This window comes from Gallinula chloropus (assembly GCF_964237585.1).
Source record: "Gallinula chloropus genome assembly, chromosome: 4".
Classification (NCBI taxonomy): Eukaryota; Metazoa; Chordata; class Aves; order Gruiformes; family Rallidae; genus Gallinula; species Gallinula chloropus.
The window spans coordinates 67,084,982-67,102,638 of record NC_140088.1 but is presented as its reverse complement, the minus strand read 5'-3'; the positions used below and the strand labels follow the sequence as shown (position 1 = coordinate 67,102,638).

Sequence of the window (17,657 nt, the reverse complement as noted above, 5' to 3'; positions counted from 1 at the left end):
ATACGCAAAAAAATTTCCAAGATCTAAAATATTAGTTTAATTTGCTAGCCAACATCCACAGATCATTTTTGTCAACAAAAAAAAAAAAAACGCAACGGATTCAATTAACATGAGTATCAGGCAAAATAAAGATCAACCACTGCCATCATGATGCTATTTTGATGAACATGCAATTAAAGTATAAAACCCTCACCCTATTACTTTGTCTTCTTCTGTGCATTTGGTTGGGGCTTTTTGCTTGTTTTGTTTACTGGGATTACCACAAATTCTCGCATGTAGTAAGAGCTGGAACAGAATGGATGCGTTGCCACAGAATAGCTTTTAAAGACACACAGAATAGTTGGACTAGTACAAAACTGCTCTGTCTATAGCACTAGCACTCTCCAGTGATTCCACTTTCCAACCCTCAGCTTTTTCTTTCATGATGCAATATCAGCAATGCAAACCGTGGAAACCACATCTTGGACATGATCTTTATAACCAACTGACCATGTCCCCAAAGACCAAATCAGTAAAGAAAAACACGAGTAGATGGTAGAGGGAGTGAAGTAGCTCAGTATAATCTTTACAGCCCTAGGTCAACGTTATGTTTTGGTGTCGGTCCAAAGAGGTCTATACCTCTCATATTAGGGTTTTTTTTGTTTGTTTGTTTGTTTGAGTTTTTTTGGGTTTATTGGTTTGGTTTTTTTGGATTTTTTCCCCACTCTAACTCCTGCTCAAGCATCCAAAGGAATATACTGGCTTTGTATCACAAGATTCTGATAGACATTTTCTGTTCAGATTTAAACTGACATTTTTGCTGCAGCTGCTTTATGCTAGGTGTCCACACAGGGGAAGAATTTGTCTGAAGAAGAGCTAGGAAGGGACAGGAGATGTTTTACTGAACTAACATTACTCACCCTAAGCTGATCATGAATATTTTCTGAGCGTGGCAGTTTGTGTCAGACTGCACTCAATTTGGCAAGGTAATTGGGAGATGGCTACATCGTATTAATCATTTAGAGTTTCAGCTAGGTAACCTCAGATAAAAGGCACCTGAAGTTGTCTTTTATCAGTTCATATGGCTGTGTTATCTAACTTACGTGCCTGTGGAAGAAATGGGTTTTAATGTGTTTGATTCACCCTCTGAAATGAATTGTACCTATAATTTTATTTTGTGGAAACTGCTCCATTGCTCTGGTTAAATGCTAAAATCAGACATTCAGACACCAAGTTCTTGGTAAAATGGAGTACTTAATAAAAAGATGAAGCAAGAAGGAAAAAAAAAATACATTCAAAAAATGAAAATAAAAGGATAAAGGATCTGCTTACCAGCACAGTCACCACGCGTAGAACCACTCCTCGCATGTTATTTTCTAGCTTTCTGTCTGTTAGTGACCCATTCAGACCAGTGATGGGATTCCAGCAGCCGAGCTGAAAGAGAAATCAAAGACTGTTTCCTCACTGCACCTAAAACTTTGCCAGTCATTCCTCTTAGGCAGCTTTAAGCAGGATCGTATGAAATAAACACAACACCTTCTGGAATCAATGGGATGGAAAGTCAGGGAAGGTCTTGCACAGAGATTCATCGTTAAATTGCAAATGAAGCATTAGGGATGTCATTTTGTGCTTTGAAATACCAGTCTGCAATGGATGATAGTGTCCAGGGTTTGGAGGCATCTGTATTGCTTTAGAAGACCTCAAGGAAGACTTGTATATTAACGAAAAACACCTAAAATGTAGTATGTCTGTAACAATACCTTACTGTCAGTGATAATTGCAAAAATAACAGCTACCATCATTTTAGCATGCGGCCTGCTCCAGTCCATCTTTCTTTTAGTGAAACGGATGAAAGAAATTACATTAATTTTATGTAAAGCTTATGCTACTCATTGATAATCAAACATCACTGATTTTTAGCCAGGTTAAAAATCACATTTATAGAATATTGAGGAAAAGACCATTTTACAGGCACAGCACAGTATTGAGAAAGGACTGAAACAGATAATGCAGAAAAAGGAATTCATCTAAGAGACACTGCATTGGTGCTATTGTATTTCTTGGGCTTCTGTAGACACAAGCTTTTTCCCAGAGATCTCTCAAGGACTAACTGCCTTTCAATCTAAATGTAGTAGGAACTGACCTATATTTCAGTTTTTCTAAAAATGTAACTTGCTTACATTCTTTCGTGATGGTATATCTTGGATAAAAAGAAACAGACCACCCAACCACCCATCCTTTAGCACTGCAAACAAAGTTTGCTTGTTTAATATTGGAATGAATTTCTATATTCATCTGGCCTGTACTAGTACTAGTATTAAAACTGAAATCCAACAGTAGGACAACAACTGACTTCAGAGGACTTTGGAGTAGAGTCTCCATTATAGCATGCAAACTAATTGCCAAGGTAAACCTGCTAAATAATTATACTAACAGGTAAGCACCTGCAGGTAGCAATTCTTGCTCTGAATTTCCTTCTCTATGGACTGCACATGAAATCTATGGAGGGACACTCATCTTCTGACTTGGGTAGCTAACTTAAGCCTGTAAGCCCAGGTGTATTTCATGTTCCTGTTTAAAGGCACAGAAGATCTTGCTCTGAAAGAAACAAAATTAACATCAGTAGGTTACTGTAGAAGCCCAGTGGCCTCTACTAAAACTAGTCTCTCAGATAATTCAACCCTATAATCTCTGAGAAGTATCAACTGTAAGACATCCAAACCAACACTGAACTTTAATGCACAGTCACAGAAACAGCGGCGTGCCTGAAGCAGCTGAAGGGGCCTGTGAAACAAGGTGAGTACCTTTGCTGACCATGCAACATGGCCTTGTTGAACTTCATGTGGTTTGCATGGGCCCAGCTCTCATGAGGAGGAGGCTTTGGGAAACCTGGTCTAGTGGGGGGAAGTCAAAATGAGATGATCTTTAAGGTCCCGTCCAACCTAGGCCACATTATGACTATGATTCTATGATCTCTGTTTTTTCTATACCTCCGCAGCATGTCTAGATGTTCAAAGCCGCATGGATGGATTGCTAACATGTTCCAGGCTCTCATCACTCCTCTGGAAAAAGCCCTCCAACACTTTTGGCTAAATAATCTAATTGCTGAGAAGTGTTATCTGTAATAATACAGGGAAACATAGTGAATGAAGTGTGCGCACTGTACACTGTATGTGATAAATCACTGCCATCCTATAAAGCAAAGCAATACATAGCCCACGCTTTCTACACTGAAAATACTGAAAATTGCACTACGTTCAGAAATAAAATCACATTAATTTAGCGATTGTAATTCTTAGTCACATTTGCATATCCAAATGTGTTGGAAGTACAATTACCACAGAATCTGTACTGATTTTGCCAGATTTAAAACTCTATGAAGTTACTGAAGAGCCCTTGTATCCTTTTGAGGTTAAAGCTCAGTTTCAATTACATATGCTAATGTGCACATGTTTATATAATTAACTTTTTAGCCTGACCCATTCTACCTTTCTAAGGAAAAAACCCCAAACTCTAGTGTAATAGACTCCTGAAAATCTAGCATAGCACTAATTTTCCTTTAAAAAGGCACATTTTATTTTCAATTATCATTCATTTAATTTTCAATTCAATTGTTCCTTTATGCAGCACAGTCATGGCAAAGACAAATGTGCAGTGCCGGGCCAATAAAGTTGAAATTGATTTTGAGTGGGAGCTGCTTACTGTTATTAGGTGAAAACAAATCAACATTTATTGATGACAATTTGAGCTTGCCATTGCAACAAGGAGCAAATGTAACTATTGCTGAAACAGCAAGGTGGGGGAGGTATGAAGCTACCTCTTCAGCTCCCTGATAGTTGAAATGAGTGAATAAATCAGTCAATAACAGAATCTCACATTAATTCTGGTTGATTTGTGTAGAATAATATGGGTGATGGGAAGTCTCTATTGAGCACAACGCTTGTTGTCCTCATACCATACAAATTTTGTCATTTATAGGCTCTTTGTACTTCAGGTGAAGTTTCTTCTATTTATTGTAATGACAACATTCACTCTGCTACATTCAGATATAAAATTATGAAGATGGAAAGGTTGTCAATGTTCTGCTTCCTTTGATATCAAATTTACGATCTCTTTCTGATCATCCCACCTCCCAGCATTTATTCCCTCTATCATCATTATTAGAATGGGTTTCACTCTCTTTTGCTGGCAGAGTCAAAAATTGACCTCCCTTTGCCTATATGAACTATGCATCATGGGAGACCTGTAATTTGTATATTGATATTAAAATAGGTAAAATCCGTTTTATGTATATCTGCAATTCCTAGACGCTGATTTATAGGGAATTTGGAACACTAAAAATCTATAATGTCTTTATGACAGAGCTTAGAGCCAGATTTTCTCTTCTATTTCCTATGAAATCAGTGAGCTCTTCTGAATACCCGAAGAGCTTTCACTTCTTGTTTTTCTGGCAGAGTAAAATTGTGTCAATTAGTCACGAAAAATGCATTAGCCTGGTGTGATCACAGTTCAGGACAAACACAAAAAATAAATAAAATCAGAATACTGATATATGAATGCATTACTTAAGTGCTTGTCACTACTGGAGAGCATAGAGCATTCTGTTACATCAATTAATACAGAACACATACAGGAACTGGTTCATCCAGCAATGCAATGCAACCACCTCTGAACTAATTTCAACTGCATCCCAGTAGCAATACAAAACAGTGAAGAGCAGAAAACACTAGAGAATCAGTGAGGGAAATCTGAAAGATAAAACACCATTACATCTGTAACAAGAATTGAACAGGTCACCAGAATTACTAACAATTCTCTTTATTTTCCTCGCATTTGAAGAAAAAAAGTTGAGAGTGGTGGGGGGAAACCCCAACAAACAAGATTTTGGTTTTACTACAGACAAAGCATTTCTAGTGGAAATGCCCACCACAGGGCATTGATGGGGAACTGTTCCATTAGTGCCTCATAAGAAAGCCAGTCACCCACAGAAATACCAGTCTCATGGCCTGCAGGACCCTTATGTTCTTCAGAAACTCCCTTCTCAGTTTTCATTCAAGTTCAACCTGCTTTAGGAACTGATGTCTTCCAAGATTACAACTTCAACAGAATAATGCCTTTTCGCATTCCAAGCATAGTAAATTCACACAACAAGAAAAGACAACATGAAGCTGTCATGAAGCAGCACTTAGCTAGGAGATTCTGAGAAGTGCTGGGAAGACTCAAAACAGGATACAAAACAACAACAACAACAAAAAGATGTTTTTTTTTTTAAATGTGTGGATTCAGCATTTATAAAATTAGCTAGGACACCAGTTTAGGTAAAATTCAAGCAGAATGGCATAGAAATAGCTTTGCACAGAGGATTCCTGATGACTCGAGTCAGCTGTTGTTCAGTACGTCCAACTGTTACTGGGAAATCAGACACTAAATCCTATAGATGACTCGCAGAAAAAACACCAGAAAAGATACATTTTGGTTGTCATTCTGATACTGTCAGTTATGAAAAATTCAGACATGGTCGCCTGGTTGAAGAGTCCTTTTAGTTCAGCTCCCTAGCCAGCACCCAACAGTTGGTCAACCAAATCTGCAAAAGGTCTGATGGTCAGGGGTTAGCTGAGGGCCTTTGTATTCCTGGGCTTGATTGAAGAAACAAGGATCTGTTCTGTTCTTCACAGTGTTTCCTTATATGACTGGTCAGCAGGAAAGCTTGCTTTAACTTCTCCCTTCACTAGAGCTCAGGTAATAGCCAGCAAATAATAAGTTGTTAAAATCAATAGAAAATACTGTGTTGAACAAATTGGATAATGTATAGCAGCACTTGTTTCTTCTACATTCTGTGTGCTGAAACCTATATAGTTCTGTACATTCAGTTAATTATTTTGTACAGTATGTTTTATTGCTTTAATTTGTCTCTGGACTAAAAGGAATGCCCTGTCCCTGGATTCACTCTGTTATTTCCAAGCTGTGTTAGGAGAATGTGAATATAAAAGTTTAGTTTTATATCCAGTGGCTTAAGGATTATAATTGTAGCAGTCAAGGTGGTCAATTTGTATTATTAACTGATGATAGACACAAGTGCAAGTGACCTAAGAATTTCTTTCTCAAAGCCAAAGCACAAGGCAAAATAACGCTGCACACAGTTAATAAAGTATTTTGCTTTGGGGAATGCCCAAATTTCTTTTTTCTTATTGAATTGAAATAAAAAAGCTAATGGAAGGTTACCTGCTGGTAACCTGCTGTTTGTTTGCCTACCCGTTCTTGACTCAATATTTTCTCAAAGACTCATGCACCCAGACTGGTGCCAAAAGTTATAATTGGATGTTTTAGATCACTGACAAATATTGAATATATAAGGGAAAAAAGCATAGACTGCAAAGCTATTCTCACACTGTGTACTCCACTCATGAAGCTCAAACTTAGAGCTCAGGCCAAGCTTCCAGAGGAACTCTAATGGTATGATTTTTGGAAAGTATAGTAAATCACCACATCTCAAAGATAATGAAACATCTTCCCAAGCCAGTGGTGTCATTCTAATGGTCCCTCACTTTTTTCCCCTTCATCTCTAGCTTACTTTCTATATTACTACTTTCCCTTTCATTTGTAATTTGGTGAGTTTAATCTATCATTTCCCACTTCTAAATGTCTTCTCTTTTATCTTTGGAAAGCACCTTTTTTTTCCTTCTCTAGTCCACTCTGTGAATTCAGTACTCCCAGCAGTTCCCTAACTGGTGGTTATCTTGCTCCTCACACTGCAATGCCTTTCCTCATTTCTCTGTGTACTTCCAGCATATTTTCTTTCCTCTGCTTCCCCGCCCCGCCACCCCATGCCCCCCACCCCTGACTCTCTCTGCTGTTTCCTGGTTCCTGTACATTTTTCCTGTCTTTCCCTGCATAGGCCTTGTGTTAGTAAAGGGATCTCACTTCTCACTTCATCCAGCTTTGACTCATCTTTCAAATCGCTTTGGGTCCTTTCTCCTTAGCTCTTGGATTTCCTTTCCTCTCAAGCACTCCTCCCTCTCAAGAAACTTCCCCTCAACTCCTGCCTCTCCTTTTGTGTAATAAAGGAGATGGGATTTAATCTTCTCTTGCTTTCACCTTTAATATTATTTTCACTTCCATTTTCCAAAATCCTTACACAACTCTGAGGAAAAAACCCAGACAAGGATATTAATGAGTCAGATGGCGATCTGTTTCTCACTGTCTCCACAGTTCAATCACAGTCAAATGCTCAGAAGCCTGTTCTTTGATCCAGTGGAGACGTTGCCCCTTTGCCATTTGGTGATTGCACTGGGGATCACTGTGAAGTAAAAGCTCCCATGGAAGTTCCTGTCTGTGCTCAGGGATTGGCATGGCAGCAAGCATTCACAAGGAAAGACTCCACTCTTCTCCACTGGTCCTGTACCATGCCCAGAGTGCAGAGAAGGCATGTGCGTGCAGGATATGGGCATGTTCTGGCATTGCCCGAATGCCAAAATGACTTTTGTGAGGAGGCAGGTTTTGTTCTCCTTTTGCTGAAAGCTGAGGTAAGAGTATAACAGTTAAGGAGCATATTGCTGGTGGCTGGTCTTTTTGGTCAACAGGTACAGAGAGGCCTGTAATCACCCAAGGTGAGTAACACACTTTTGAGACTTTAGGGTTTGACCTGACTTGGGCATATATGACCTACAATACACTGTGAACAGCAAGCTGGAAGGTGAAAAAGCACTTCAGTGAAGACAGCTATTAGTCATTAAGTCTAACACCTTTTATGTGATTTTTTTAACAGTATATCATACTGTTTAGAGTCCATGTTATCACCTTGTTACAGTTTGTCAAGTGACATAAATTAACTTAAAATTATGTCAATACAATCTTCTTTAAAAACAAACAAACAAACCCAACAAAAAACCAAAGAAGTTTGCCCAAAACACACACACAAACACACACATACACTTTCTTTTTGCTTCAGGAGAAAACCCCTCCTTTAGACTACCAAAGTTCTTCATACTACTATGCATACATACAGAGTAAAACTCCTGAATATCACAGAGAGCTTGCTCACAGATGTCTGAAAAAATTCTAGGAAAATTGTCTGTGCCAGGTACATTCTGGTTTGTGAGCAGTTTAAATACAGTCACTTTGATTCTTAATTGCAAATTCTCATCTCCTTTATCATTAATCATTTTAAATGTTTAAAATGATGACTCTTGTTTAAATTGGATAAGGTCTGCAAAAAAAAATTAAGGTTTCAGGGTTTGTAATTGAACTTGGTCTGTTTCGTGCTGGAACACCACTGTATCTTTATGAAATCAAAGAGAAAAACATTCAAAGTTGCTACTCCAGTTCATATTAGATCACAACATATAAGATTCTTGATCAAACCTGATCAGAGACAAACAATGAAAAATATTGTTTTCCACTGGGTTGTGTGAAGCTCCCTCTCTCCAGGTACCAACAAAACAAGCGTGGCACATTTCAGCTTCTCATCAGTTCCCTGGGATTATACAAACAATCTCCAATAGAGTCCCAGCTTTCCCTTCAGCTTAGTAAGATGCTTTTTGGGGATTTGATTTCTCAGAAAGGGTTTGTCAAAGTGGAATATCAACAGAAACTGTTTGCGCTGTTGCAGGGCTCAGAAATTCTAGGGGCAGTGTTCCAGAAACAAATCAAAATTGTAATAGCACAGAACAAACGCAGCAGTGTTTCACTTGGAGTGAAGTGGGTATATAGAGCAGGATTCCGAACAAACCCAGTGCAATAAACCACATGAGCGAATCCTTCAGAGCAGAGTAAATTGGGCTATCCTGAGCGCCCTGTTTCTGCAGCAGGCTGCTGCCAGCACCGAGTTACCTGGGTATCTCCACACTGTATTGCAGGCAGCTCTATGAGCAGGCATGCTGACAGCATCTTAGCTTTGTTTCTGCAAGGAAATTCTCGCCTTGAAAATAGCCAGAGAATTAGCAGTCAGGGAACCAATTCTGGAAGTAAATATACATGCAGAATTGGGTATTAGCTTCATCATTCTCCAAGCTGGGAAGAAAAATAAAGGCTGTTGTCTAACTCTAGCCCAGGTACTGCAGGAGTAGAGCATCAGTACAGATCTATGCTTGAACTGAAGAAATCAATGCTTGCTTTAAAGGCAGCTGAAAAGGAATGCTGCATTTGGGTACAATGAAGCTACAGACAAGTGAACTAATCTCAGTGCCACCTCTTAAAAGAACTGGCTAAAGAGTAAACAGAATTATCAGACCACTACTTGCTCAAATGCACCAATGAACTCTACATCTGGCTATTTTTTCTTATGAAACACAATGTTACAAAGAATAGTTTTTCAGGTGTATCATACAAGAATCTCCCTTTTTCATTGGCAGGCTAGAGGATTTTAAATGACACAATACTCTATCACTGCTTATTCAAAAGTGTATATATATATATATATATTCATTTAGCTATTGAATGCTCCTTGACCAGTGCTGTTGCTGTCATTTCCCTGATGAATGAAAAACAAGATCTGCATTCACAAGACTTGGAATCAGTGGGAAATATTCTTACAATGCATATACCACAGAAATGCATGTGAATCTTTGAAAGATAACACCCTCATTTTTAAATATATACTTATGCTGAGCATGGTTCACATTGCTACATAATTCTTGACTTCAGCATGAAACACAGTATTAGAAAAACACATCCCTGCCTTACTCAAGGCTCTGATGTACTGGCACGAAAACTCTCCTTCCAAATCGTAGATACAAAGTCAAAGAGAGAAACATGTGATAAGACTATTTTTATCCCAAAGACTGTGGGTCCCTGTCTCCTCAGACATGTTTGCTCTCTCATCACCAACACAAGAAGCAAAGCAATTAGCATGAAGGTAGTGTGAGAACATGCACCACTGCAGTACAGATGATATACATACCTTAAAGCATATTTGTACCTGTCTAGAAGCTGTTCAAACTTACACTACATTGAAGTGGCTTATGCACTCTGTTGTTCAGCATAGAAGAATTTAATCTACATCTTAAATGTAGTAGAAAGAAAGATCTGATGAGAGCATCCCCTATTCATACATGCCAGTGCAACATGCTTCCCAGGGACTGTGAAACATCTGCTCACAAAGCATCAACACCAACACAACCCACAAAACCCCCACAACCTAAGCCATATTATTACTTGAATACTGCTTTCAAGTTTCTCACTACAGAGGAACTAACATGGCAATACAGTGAGCACTAGATAATAAACTGCTTTCTGTTGATTCTCTAGATTCCTGTGATGCTTAAATGGGAAATGCAGAGATTGAAACAATCTTTGCTAACACATAGATCAATACTCTGTTCCTAAATCCAGGATTTATTCTCAGTGTTGGCAGGAAAAAAAATAAGGCTTGCTAAATTGGATATTTTACAAAGTTGCTAGCTTGATGCTGGCTAGTAAATTAAAGCAGCGTTTTGTCACTGATATGTTAGAAAGTATTATTCCAGTATAAAATCCACGCTCACAGAACGTATGGATAGAACGTCACCAGTTTTCAGTGCATTATGGACCAGATATTAGAAGTGATTTACTAGATCATGTATTTTTCAGGGTTTGGTAGTAAAGCAAATACCATTGTAGGATGGTTTTGTTTTCACTCAGCATAGAGCAGCTTTCCTAGGAATCAGAACTGACAGTGAAGAAAACAAAAAGCTTGGCACAGCAGTGACCAAGCAGAGTACAAGTACCAAGCAACAGCTTCTTCTAAAGGCTGTTTTTGGACCACGACCTTGGGGCAGCAGACAACAGAAAGGTCAAGAATGAATTTGAGGAGATAGTCGTGGCAAAAAAATTTGAATTTCAAAAGGGAACATCATCCCACGAAATGCAACTGCAGTGAGAGCAGACGTGTTCACCTGGAGTCCTAAATATCAGCACAAGGGCGGCCAGGAGCACTGAGCACTGGGAAATCTTTGAAAAACTAGGCTGTCTCATACCAGGGGTCCCTTCCTCCACTGGGTTCAGATAATCCTTTCTAAGATTTTTGCTTCTGGATGATCTAGCCTTAATGCCAAAGCACAGGCCTTTTCAGCATCAATAAACCATTACTGAAATTATTTCTGTGCTAGAGGCCCTGACAGAACTGCAATGCTGATAACCAAATGTTATACCGATAATGATCAAAAGCAATTTCCTCTCTAACTGCCAGCACTATAAACTCACCTTCAGCACAGACAATAAATTCCAGCTTCTTTCCTTTCTATATACCACAGGACATCTTCTACATCATTATGTAGCAGAAAGGCTGCGCCCAAGACAGAACTGTGTTCCCACAGCCTTCTGATGACACCCTCAACAACACCTCAGGGGTGGCATCATCTGACTACCAGGAAAAGCATAATTCTGATTGCACGGTGTTTTTTGCCGGTGGCGATGCTGTGCAGCACTCACAGCTGAGAGACAGACTGCACAAAACTGTTTAAAATGTTTACGTTACACTTCTGCATGTTACACAACATATGGGGTTTAGGCCAAGTTTGGAGACCACTGTGTTTACTTCCAACCCATGCTCCAGAGAAGAAAATCTAAACCCTCGGGATCCGTTAGCAGCTGATTCAATGGAGCCCCATACAGGAATGGGCATGTCTGTATTACACAGCCAGGAGTGAGTACACATTTCATATGCCAAAGTAGGAGTCATGCACAAGGTTTCCTATAAAAGAAGAGCTCAGATGAGTAGCATAACATTATGTAAAAAAGCCAAACACTTCTATAAAACTATTTTTTACTAATGAAAAATATAAAAAAGCACCACAATAAAATAGCATTACAGAGGCAGGCTATGGCTCTCTGATGCATGAAAAACTAAGCTGACAATTAGATACAAAGTTTCGATGAAGTCCTTGAGAAGTGCTAACAAACAAAAAAATCTCTTCTACTTACAATCAGTTGCATAAAACACAGGAAGGTCAAAGAATTTTGAGAAGGAAAAAAGCTGAATTTTGTCTAGCAAGACAAAATAATAGATTCCTTTGAAGAACCTGAATAGCTGACAGTATGAGTAGTTTTACAAATTCATTGCTCCATACAGCAGAACCATTTGCTCTTATTATGGTAAATAAGTTCGTTAGACCAATCTAAGGACCATAAACATTTAAATGGCAAATGATAGGCAGTAGAATACCTGAAGGCTTAAATGAAGTATCCTTGTGGTAAACAGTAAACTATTAAGAGATGAATTGACACTTCTAATAAGCCCTCTCTAGAACAGCTGAATCAGTGAAGTACATTTTTATTACAAATGAAAATGACTGCTCTAATGACAACAGAATTTGGCACAAACATAAATTAGCAGTGTATTTTAGTAATTAAAACTACAGAAACACATTATAAATCTATCTTGCAAAGGATGGGAATTATAATTGCTAGTGCACTGCATTCCCACAATAGATCCTGTTTAGCATACACAATGCTGAAATTGTGTAAAGAAATTAAGAACTTTAAACCAGCAAGTGATTTTTTTTAGTTAGTTTAATATTGCAAAGCTCCTTCTCAAACATATTGTGGCATATATGGAAGCAAATATTTAACCAGCTAAGTAGCTATATTGTGCTCATCACTACAGTGTTTCTAGGATTTAATTTTAAGGGATAATAGAAAGTTTTAAATCTTTCCATTTAAAATGTTCTACTAGTTTTCAGAAGGGAAAAATGTCCGCCTTAAGATTATATTAACAAATCAGTAACTGGGCTCAAATTACCTTCTTGAGCACGTCACAGCTACTACACTTGCCCTTACCATGTGTTGCTTCCCATTTTTCATCAGTACCCACTTGACGTGACTGTAAACAATCTGAGGTGGCAGCCATGTTACTCCATGTATTAGTAATCTGTGTAATTGAGCTTTTCACTGTAATCATAATTATTGTCAGACATATAGTTGAAATGAAGCATTTTGTACTCACTTATCCCAAAGTTTCAGCTATACCTTATTTATGTTTCTTGCATGATAGCTACCAGGCTCTTCCCCCTATATAAAAAATTACTGAGGGGCCAGAAAGACCCAAGGATTCTCTCTCTCTATAATCTACCCATGGGTATGCCAGAATCACAGTCTTTATGCTATACTAATGAAAGTAAGCATATTAAACTCCTTCCCAAAAGAAAAGAGAAATTTCTTCATTTAGAAAGGTGACTTAAAAATAATATCCCTCCAAATGTTGAGACACACCCTAGGAACAGAATCCTGGATTCCTTTTCCTCAACCGCCTGTGGAGACCACTGCATTATCTTCCAACGCACACTCAGAGATTTTCACTGGGGGTGCTAATTATTTTTCAATCAATCAGTAGGCCCTAAGGTTAACAATCACACTAGAGAAGGTGTAAATATCTTCAGGGCTAAGAGCGCTTGCTTGAATGTTGTCTGTACTACTCATCCGAGTGTTCACCTTCATTATAGTTGTGTCAGAATTCCACTGGTATATGTGAACTTAGAAGACATTATTATTATAAGTTTCAGAATTTACATAAACTTCCCCTACTTACTATCCCTTTTTTGTTGGTTTTGTTTGGTGTTTTTTTAGTATCACAGTCTTTTAAAATTTCACTGTCATACTGGCCTCCATCTATGCAATTCTAAGTAATATGCTATAAGTCTGCTACTTCATGCTGAAGAGAAAAAAAAAGTCAAAGGAGCCTATTACCTGGTGTGGCATCTATCCATTGTCTAAAGTGGAGATGAAGGCTATTAGGCTGTCAGCATTAGTTCTGATTTAACCACTTTACTCAAGACACTTTCATTAACTGTGTTGACATGGCTATATATTATTCATTTAACCTGCACTTCATTGCACTCCTAATATGCAATCATGTTTTGCAAATGTGAATCTGAATATAAGGCATTCAAAGTTGGAGTCTTGGTTGCTGTAAGTCAGGGGATTTTAGTGAAAATAAGCCTTATAGGTCTAGCTGAGGATCCAACCCTATCTATACACCTGCAAATGCTAGTATATTTCTTCCTAGAATAGGTCCTGAATGTGTCTCCATTTTTAGTACAGCACCTGGGATTTATGCTTAGTTCACCTTTCATTGCATGAAAATACTCATTAAAATGAAAATTTGTACTGTTACAGGAGAGGTAAAATACATCTATGCAAGGTGCACTAAAACTAAGTGAATAATTCATCTATTTTTCATATACAAATTTATTCATGGAATAATATCCTCTAATAGTTCCTGTTAAGGAGATTACAGGCAGTTTCTCCAGAGCATTCAATAATCAGAAAGCTATGCTGGTATATTTGGCTGGACACATTGCCCTTACAGAACATCTTTGTCTTGTGATTGGACTATCAGATTTTGGCATGCACATCTGCATTTATCAACTCAACTCTTACCAGGCTTAAAGCCCATGAAAAAACAGACAGCATACTTTAGAAAGTGAGCATTAACAGGAACTTGGTAACAGGAACTGTGCATTCCACAGCACAGGATGATAGTTCTGCTCTCAGCAATTGACATTCTGAGATTTTAGCAGAATTGAAATCCTGGAACAATCAAAACAGATTTAAGTTTTTAGGCAAACAAGCAGTCTAAGTCTAAGCCCCTAGCACCCAAACAAACCCAGACCAGGCTTTCCAGCTGTTTTGTGGGCTTTTTTATATTTATAAAACTATATTTGAAAATTCAGAGTACTATTAACAATGTATTAAATAATAATATATTCACTAATGTCCTTCTCCCCAACTAATGGGATTCATAATTATCTCGCTTCAGTAGCTAAGAGAATTTCCTCAATACTTCTTTGCAGTTACTTCTTATGCGCTATTTCCCTGATGAAAATAAGGTTTAAGCTGCTCCACCAGGTCTATTCCTACCTTTAATACACTGGTATCTTCTATTCCCATCTGCAGATAGCTATTAGGGTCATATCTCTTTTGAAAAAAAACCCCAACAACCAAGAAAACTCTAATCAGCCCAGCCTATTTCTATGCTAATTACCGCTATGCTCAGACTGACTATACTGAACATATAACCTTAACATATACATGTTATTTTGAATTGCGTAGGTTTCTGTCTCCCTGCTCATAGAGAGGTGTCATTGTAGCTCTGCTGATATAATTCTATGAACAGGGTAGGCTTGTAGAGAGAAGTAATATCTTTTATTAGACTGAGAGATATAGTCAGGAGAGACAACAAGCTTTGGGCTCAGAAAACTAACTAGCGTCCTCTGAGACAGAAAAGCTTTCTTGTTTTTCTTCCAACTGTATTATTTGGTCTCATAAAAGATATAACCTTTTCCCTATAGGCCTGACAGTCCTTGGTTATAATAGATTACTTACAATAGAGATAGGTCAAAAAGGAATTGTAGAAGAAAATAAAGCAAACCAAAAAGCCAAAAACAGAGTTAGGGAAGGTAAAATCATGGCCTAGATAGTAACTCATCACATAAAACTGCCTGCCTGACAGTCCTGAAGATGGTCTCTTCAACCTCAACACCACGATAGGATTGCTCACCAAGACTACTAACCTCTAGACCAAAACACAACAATCAGTTTTTTTGGAGACAGAACACAGGCAAGTTGCTAATTAGCACACTGTCAGCTCTCTGCAGAAGGCAGGCAGGAAATTGGATGGCACTCAGGTGAGGTCATGTGCACCTAAGAGATTTAAGAATGTAAAGGGACTGAAAGAAGGGAACCCCATGTATATCTGTAGCAAAATGAAGGCTATGGAACATACAGGCTTGCTGCTTAATAGGCAGGTAACCTAGAGAGAATAAACACAGAAACAGCTGAGGAACATGGTTTCTTTGCCTGAATCTTCACTGGTGAGGTCTGTTTCTGGACTTGCCAGCTCCTGCACCTGGTGTCAGCATATGGGGGAATAAACACCACTTACAACACAGAGAAATCGATGTGGGGATGCTTAAATAAGCAGATGAGTCCATGGGACTGCACAGGATATATTTGATACAGCTGAGGGAGCTGGTGGGTGTCCCTACAAAGCTGATGTTTGAAAGGTTATAGTGATTGGAAAAAGGCAAACATCACACACATCTTTAAAAAGCACAAGAGGACCCAGTAAAGCAAAGACTAACCAACCTAATCCCTCTTTGAGGGATTATAGAGCAAACCTGATAGGCATTTCCAAAAATAAACAGGGAGGTGCTGAAGAACAGCTGGAAGAGATTTTCCAGGCAAATCATGGCTGATCTGCTGATTTACTTCTCTAGCAGTAAGGAGGACTGGCATGCTCAGCCAGAAGAGGAGGATATGAAGAGGAATCTTATTGCTACCTTATAACTGAATGGTAGCGATGAAAGAGTGAAAAGCAACAGTCACAAGTTGTTGGAAAATCAATTGCTATTAGAGTGACCAAACAACGGGAACAGAGGACCAATATAGTTGGTATCAGCTTTTGTATCACTGCAAACTATGATTTTCTCAAGAAAGGAAAATAATTGTGGATATCATTCCTTGAAGACTTCATAGTCAGCGGTTAACAAAACTAAGAACTGGGGGAAGAAGTGAAGGTCATGATCCAGGTTTCCAGTCAGACCAGAGTGAGACGTTAGGCATAAACTAAAAGAGAAGTAAAGGACACCCTTTCCATCTAGAAGTGGTGCTCTCTGGGGATCAAGGCAGGACATCCTGTCAATGTGTTTCACAGGTGCTGCCTTTGAAATGGGAAAGCAAACGTCTGTAAGTAGAGTGGAGAAAAATGTTGAAAGATTTGTTAAAATCTCTCCTTCATCCAAACAATTTCTATCTCTTAGATTCAAGCAATCCTCTTTTCCTATAAGACTGATTCTGAGTTCCAGCTTATCAATTAATCCAGATTGCTTTTTACAGTAGACAACTGCTCCTCTAGCTATCTGCAAATTTTACCAATGACAGCTGCCTAGTTTCTTGAAGGAAGTTGATAAAAATATTTTAAAGGGAAAAGGAAAACAGTACATTTTTCTTTAATATAAAAATACCTCAGAACTAACAGCAGCTGGAATACAGAATCACAGCATAAATTGATGTATGGTATAATAGATGGAGGTTTAATCAGTAACTATTGAGGTCACCCTATAATTTGTGCTATGAAGACTTTTTTCATTTGTTTGATATTGGCAATTTGAACTGCAAAAGCTGAAGTTTTCTATACCAGATGTCATTTCAGGGTAAAATAAAGTGTTGTAACTTGTACACACGTATCATTTGAATCCCAAAAGCTAGTGTTAAAAAAAAATGGTCATTTTCTAATTTCTGAGTAGTATTCAACCTTCTAATCTTTTTTTTTAACAGTGATAATACGGTAGGTAGTGTTTTAGCATAACTTCTACCAAGTTCTCCTCCTACTATTTTTCTACTCGTTTCACACTTTCTAGCTGGAAATGTTCCAGGTTTTGTCTTCAACTAATGTTTAATTTATTTTTTTTTTAAACTAGGGCAACATTTTTCCAACTCTTTGCAAAAGGAAGATTTCAGGGGAAAAAAGTATTCTCAAAATTAAAAAAACCCAACCTAAAGTTGTCATGACCTACTTTTAATGCTATTTGGGACAGAAAGCTCAATTCAGCAAGGAAGCAAAGAGTCTGTGGAAAGTTTGCATATGTTAGTTGAAGCATTTCTGAGATAGGCAAACGGCTCCCTTCACTATTTCCACTGTTAAATTGACCTACAACTCAGGTACTAGATCATCTTGACAAAAATCTGCTTTATACGAATTTTAA

General features: G+C 38.2%; 1 protein-coding gene across 2 annotated transcripts in view; it reads right to left on the bottom strand.

The window, feature by feature from the left end:
* Positions 1–17,657, bottom strand: part of GRID2 (glutamate ionotropic receptor delta type subunit 2) — a gene marked incomplete at both ends in the record, with an annotated part of 718,543 nt that overhangs the window by 147,715 nt on the left and 553,171 nt on the right. For both annotated transcript variants that reach the window (XM_084263639.1, XM_084263640.1), the window contains one exon: positions 1,312–1,413. In XM_084263639.1, the coding sequence (XP_084119765.1) occupies positions 1,312–1,413 (102 nt within the window). The remainder of the gene's footprint in view (positions 1–1,311; positions 1,414–17,657) is intronic.